Source organism: Phaethon lepturus, unplaced genomic scaffold (genome assembly GCF_000687285.1).
Source record: "Phaethon lepturus isolate BGI_N335 unplaced genomic scaffold, ASM68728v1 scaffold13014, whole genome shotgun sequence".
In the NCBI taxonomy this organism is placed as follows: Eukaryota; Metazoa; Chordata; class Aves; order Phaethontiformes; family Phaethontidae; genus Phaethon; species Phaethon lepturus.
In genome coordinates this window covers 71,357-77,356 of record NW_010537033.1, presented here as the reverse complement: position 1 = coordinate 77,356, position 6,000 = coordinate 71,357, and the positions used below count along the sequence as shown (strand labels likewise).

The 6,000-nt window shown below is 35.5% G+C and overlaps 1 protein-coding gene across 1 annotated transcript in view; it reads left to right on the top strand.

Annotated features, from left to right (window-relative positions):
- The first annotated feature begins 214 nt into the window (after positions 1–214).
- LOC104620204 (dnaJ homolog subfamily B member 6-like) overlaps positions 215–6,000 on the top strand; it is a 36,709-nt gene continuing 30,923 nt past the window's right edge. Inside the window, exons 1-3 of the mRNA XM_010286354.1 lie at positions 215–347; positions 1,253–1,394; positions 3,592–3,662. Of these exons, the coding sequence (XP_010284656.1) occupies positions 1,327–1,394; positions 3,592–3,662 (139 nt within the window). The 5' untranslated portion in view covers positions 215–347; positions 1,253–1,326. The remainder of the gene's footprint in view (positions 348–1,252; positions 1,395–3,591; positions 3,663–6,000) is intronic.

The window sequence follows — 6,000 nt, the reverse complement described above, 5'->3', positions numbered from 1 at the left end:
TTTTTAGGTCCAAAAGCAAGACAGAATTTAGTCCAAAAGGAGCATAGGAATTGCCTTTTTTGGTGGACTGTTCAGTTCAATAGCATCAAGTATTTCAAAGGAAGAATCTTATCTGTAACAGGAAATTTCTTTTTTTTTAATGAAGAATCCCTCATGATTAAATATGGAATCACTCAGTAATATTGACCTTTTAAATGTTGTCTCCTGTTTTGTAGAAGACCCTTTTGAGGACTTCTTTGGGGGCAGGCGGGGTCCAAGGGGAAGCAGAAGCAGAGGTGGTGGATCATTTTTCTCTGCCTTTGGTGGATTCCCTGCTTTTGGAAGTGGTTTTTCTTCATTTGACACAGGTAAATACCACAACATTTAACAAGGAATGCAGTTTTCGTTCTAAAATGATCTCCGTATAATCTGATAAATACTTTTTTAAAAGTTGCTTTCTTCATTCAGGAAATTGAGGCTGCTTTTTTTAAAATCACGCTGCTCTCTGTAAAGTCTGAATGTAAATAAAGCTATACTTAGAATATTTGGTCTACCTGAAAGTTCATGAAAAGTAAACAGATCTCTAAGAGGTAGAATTTATAGTATTCTTAATTTTGGTGCTACAGTTCCTTTATAGCTTTAGAGTTGTTTTTGTTCTGTTTGCTTTTAGGGGTTGGGGGTGTGATGGCTTTCATTTAAGGTCCTGAAGACACCCTGGAAAAACGTTTGCCTAAAACCCATGGTACTACTTGGAATCAGTTCTGGGGTAGTCAATTTGAATGCTGACAGCTGTATCTCCGAGGTTGCTGAGAGTTGCTGGTAGTCACCATTGTTTCAAGTATTAAGATTCTGGGTATTAGTTGGGATGTTTGTGATACAAAACTTGTTCTGCCTGCTAATTCAGGGCATCCCAACATCTACATTAAAGCAAAAATTGGATTCATTAACGTTACTAGCTTTACCTTGAGTGGAAAGAATGGTACAATGGTTGAGTTCAGCAGATAGGCTTGAATGCCTTTTCTTCAGGGGAGGAGATGACGAATGGTTTTTAGACAACGCTATGCATTTGGAATTTGAACTCTTGGGCCCATATGGGAGAAATTGATGGGGCTGGAGCCATGGTTTTGTTCTCACACTGGTGTTTAATGCCATCTAGTCACCGGTGCTGTGTTGATGCAACCAACTAAGGACATCCTGAAGCTAGGGATGATAAATTTGGATCCCATGGTCATACAAAAATATATTTTTAGTCGAATACCTTCTTTCCCAATAGGTTTTACTTCGTTTGGTTCATTGGGACATGGAGGCCTTACTTCGTTCTCCTCTACGTCATTTGGTGGCAGTGGGATGGGTAACTTCAAATCAGTATCAACCTCAACTAAAATAGTTAATGGCAGAAAAATTACTACGAAGAGGTAAGTGGTGCAAATATGTTTGTATGAAACTATATGTAGACACATACATAGCTATAAATACATGCATATAAAGATACTATCTATCTATATATATACTCTCACATAAATATAGTGAGATATATATGTATGTGTATTTTTACTTTTGCTGTTGCGGTCATCGCATTACTTGGATTTCTCTGCTTAAAAAGAAAAATGGAAAAGTTTTATTGGGTTCTCTAACTCCTCTTGGCATTGCTGAGTTACTTAAAGCTGTCGCATGTGGAAATGGGGAAGATGGTGTTTTTGTCTAAACTCTTGATAGTCAGTGAGGGTTCAGATATGTAAGACATGCTTTCAGAACTGCCCCAATTAAAAATTAAGGTTGCAGCTTGTTTGCTGTTTGAAAGGGACCTCCAACGGAGCTCTTCCAGGCCTTCAGAACCTCCTGTGTAGTGATGCATCTTTTATTATGGTCCTTGACTACTGTCTGCCAAGTCAGCTTGAGCTTCTGGAGGAGAAAAGCGTGCTTGGTTTCGTTGATCATGAAGCTTTTAACATTATGAAACACGAAACAATTTTCCCTAACATCTGCTGTAGCTTGCTTTCCCAGGCAGTGTTTGAGAGAAGTTAAGTTTTTGTGTAAAAAGTAATTTTCTTTTATCTCTTAAGTGAAATAAGCAACTGAAACCTGCTTTGGAGAAAACTTTTCCTGTTTGTTGGAAAGTGGATTTTCAAGTACGGTACACAGTGTATCTTCTCAGTATTTCATGTGTTTGTCATAGGGAAATCACTGCATTTGGGAAACCCAAATATTAGTTAGCTATACAGTAACCTACATGGAACATTATGATCAGTAAGTTGTAGGAGTACTGGACAAGTAAATTAATTTCAGTACTTAATAAAAATTTACAGAAAAGCAGGGGAGAACCAATTATTTTGTTTGGTAACTTGTGTCCCATACTTCAAAGTGCAAGGTTCTTCTGTCTCCTCTTGTAATGGAGAGACCCTGTCATCTTGACCACTTAAATGTAGCCTTTGTCATCATGTGCTGGTGTGGTCATGATATTTTTCTGTGAGGGTATTCCAGAAAAATCTGAAAACTGCCCACTCTTCAGGGAATTGTACCAGGTAAGAGAGATCAAAGAAAGTGTTTATGCAAAAGAAGATAATGCATCATGTTGGTTTTAATAATAAAAAATAGGCTAACTCAGGCATGCTGCTATTACATCTTTTGTTGTCGTATGTAGAAAGCAGGGGAAAAGCAAGAAACCTGGCTAAGCACATCTAGGAAGACATATTTACTATCTCTGAGAAGTCCTGTTACTTTGTAGAATGTCTGCCCACAAAGTACCTAAGAAGATTCATATCTCAGCATACCCAATGAAAATCTTCTCTCTGTAATATTTTGCCTCAGGCAAGAAGCCGTTCCCTCTGTTTTTAATTTGGGTGTATTCTCTTCAATAAGTCTGATCTCCAGAAAAAATTATATTCATCCATGTGGCTTCCTCGTTTGAATCATGAGGGGAGAATTCTTACATAATCAAAATTTAGGCTTTAACTGTTCTAAAAATAATTTAAACATCCCTTATCTTCCCATTTCTAAAACAAGCAAAAAAACCCCCAACAAACTCAACCTCAAACTCATAGAACTCTTTAATAATCTCTCCTTCCAGCAAGGGATACTTAAATTTTTCAACATACGTGGTAGTCATAATCTTGGTATTCAGTAGGTCTCCAAGTTAATTGCTGTGCACAAATTAAAAGTGGATTAAAGACTGTCTTGCATGCCTTACATCATGCAAAATTGTGATTTGATCTAGAATATTACACATTTAACAAATGGGGTAGGTAATAAATGCAACATCAAGATTGTACAGTTTGATCTGTCAAAAGACATTTAGTTCTAGATAATAGTGCGTAGTGTCAGTACAACTGTGACAGCGTATGAGGTGACAGCTGTAACTGTGAGCTCTACAAACTGGAGGATTCAAACTTCCAGAAAGCAGTTTTCCTGCTATAAATAAGCAATATCAGTGGGAGAATGCAGATGGCTACTAGTTAATGGCTTCTGTGCTGTTAAATACAAGTTTGCCAACTACAGTTGCATTAAGCAGGCAGTGCTCTGTTATAGTTCATTATCTAAAAAAACTAGGTCTGGTGTGTATTTTCAAACTGCTTACAGTGCTTTAAAAGGGCTAACTGTGTTTTTGTCCTACAGAATTGTTGAGAATGGGCAAGAGAGAGTAGAAGTTGAAGAAGATGGCCAGTTAAGGTCGCTAACAATAAATGGTAAGGAGCAGCTGCTACGCTTGGATAACAAGTAATTCAACGCACGCATTTAACAGAAATTTTAAGCTATAACAGCCACCATTTGAGGATTGACAGGAACATTTTTTGAAGATTTCAAACGAACTCAACTTTCTGTATATCCGTACTTAAGTAGTATAAATAGCTCACTGAAGCTCGTATTTGTCATAGACTTTTGAGTTAATTGTTGGGACCACATCAATTGGACCATTTTTTGTCCTTAAAATTGTTGTAAATTTCTGTATGCACTTTTCTTTTTACTATATATGATCAAAGTGAACCATGATCCTTCAGTAGTGCTAGGGCAAGATGTACACTAACACTAGCATGAATCTTGCTTTTTCCGATTTGTTTGAAATGTGAGCCAATTAGTAGTTTACGTCTGCTGTGAAGTTAACATTTCCAGGATAACCTTTTTAATAATTTCAACTTTTTTTTTAAATGTTTGGTAGTGAACAATGTTAATACATTTCTAGTAATGCATTTCTGGTTTAAATAAATTAAGGATGTTTTCTAGTTGTGCATGAATGCAGACAACTTAGTAAGTTTTGACAAATGTTTAAATGTGTAATGTAAGCAAAAGGTAAACAAAAGTGAAGCCAGTGAGCTGAGTCTTTTGTCATTTGCTAAAAAAAAAAAAAAAAAATTCAAAATGAATAAATGCTGATGTTTGTGGTGCATTCTTTCATGAATGGCATTTGTAACCTTCTTGTGTCTGTGTGTGATTTGGGCAACTTGGGAAAACAGTGCTTTTTTTTCTTTTTTTCTTCCCCTACCACCTTTTTCTTCAATCTTAAGGATGAGGGCCTTTTTTTCTTTGCAGATGCTTTCTTCAATGTGACTGAAAAAATTATATTTAATTTCTTTTCTAAACCTGTATTTGAAGCACCTATTTTTAAGAAGCATTCAGAGACTTACTCTCTAACTCCATCTTTTGCCCTAATACATAATTTTTTTTTTGGTCTAGGCCTGAAATAACTCCCTCTGTTTAAAAATAAAGTTTTCTAAAGCTTTAAGTTCTGAGATTGCTTCAAAAAATAATCTGTAGTGAACATAAATATACAGGAAAACATTTAAGAATTTAAAAAAGGCTTTCTGAACAATAAGATTTTTTTGCTTATTTTGAGAACAGACGTAATTGCTTTGAAGAAGATTTGTACAAAATTATTAGGGTTAAAATATCTTAGTCTTATTTTTACTCATCGACCAAAAATCAAAAGATGGATGAATGCCTTTTGTTAAACTAATGGAGTGAAGCAAAGTGTTAATTTGTAGCTAAGACCAGATTTTCAAAGTTTAGTGGAAGATGACTTGATTTCTGTAGGTCATAGGGAAAGCATGCAAATAAGTATTGGCATGTGTTAACACCTGCCAGGCTCTGGGTAATTTCATGCATGAATCATGGATGTGCGGTTTTTATCTGTGCACCAGCTTTGAACATCTGGCCTTCACCAAATTCTTTAGGGTGGCTTAGTGTTTAAAAAAAAAAAAAAAAAAAGGCATGGTGTTTTCAAATGATTATTTAATACCTTCGTGCTGAACACCATCTGCTTTCTACTAACAAATGCTTTGATTTTTAAATATATCGAAAAGATTTGCTGTTGTTTATCATGCAAGAAAACCAAGTCAACTTAACCCAAACCAACAATCTAATAAACTGCTACAATAGAATTCATATTTGCAGCAAAGTTAGTATATCTTGCGGTTGTCCCTCTACCATTAATGCTAATTTCATAGAACCAAACAAAATAACAGAAAAAGAAATAAATATGTACTTTGGTTTTGGGACTACAGAAGTTAACGTCCTTTTTCAAGTTCTTTGCAGAGTTCTTGTTACTTCAGTGTTGTGTTTTTGGTGTAGAAGCACAAACTCAGTTTAGAACTAAACAGTGTGTTCTTGTCAATGATGTTTTTTTCATTCTCCATGTATGTTCCTTCTTGATCCAGATAACTAAACAGACAATTTACTTCAAAATCTGGCTTTGTTGTGATGTCTTGAGTTATTAAAAATGTTAATTTATATTTATAGGGGACAGTGTGCTCCTTTAAGTTATGTAAACTGTAAAAACTGCTTCAAAATTCGTTAACCAACACAAATAAAATTAGGACAATCTGGAGTTGAGTTTTAATTCCTTCCTGTGGATACCCATAAGTTTTACATTAAACTGACAAACGTCACCCTCTATTTTAATCCCAGCTAATCTTTTTTTAACATTTAAGTTACCTAGCTCAAGTTAAGAATGCAGTTATGATAGCATAGCTGCTAGGGGCCAGTCTGCACCCACATGTTCTTGCCTTCGCTCTTCTTACCCAGAAAAGT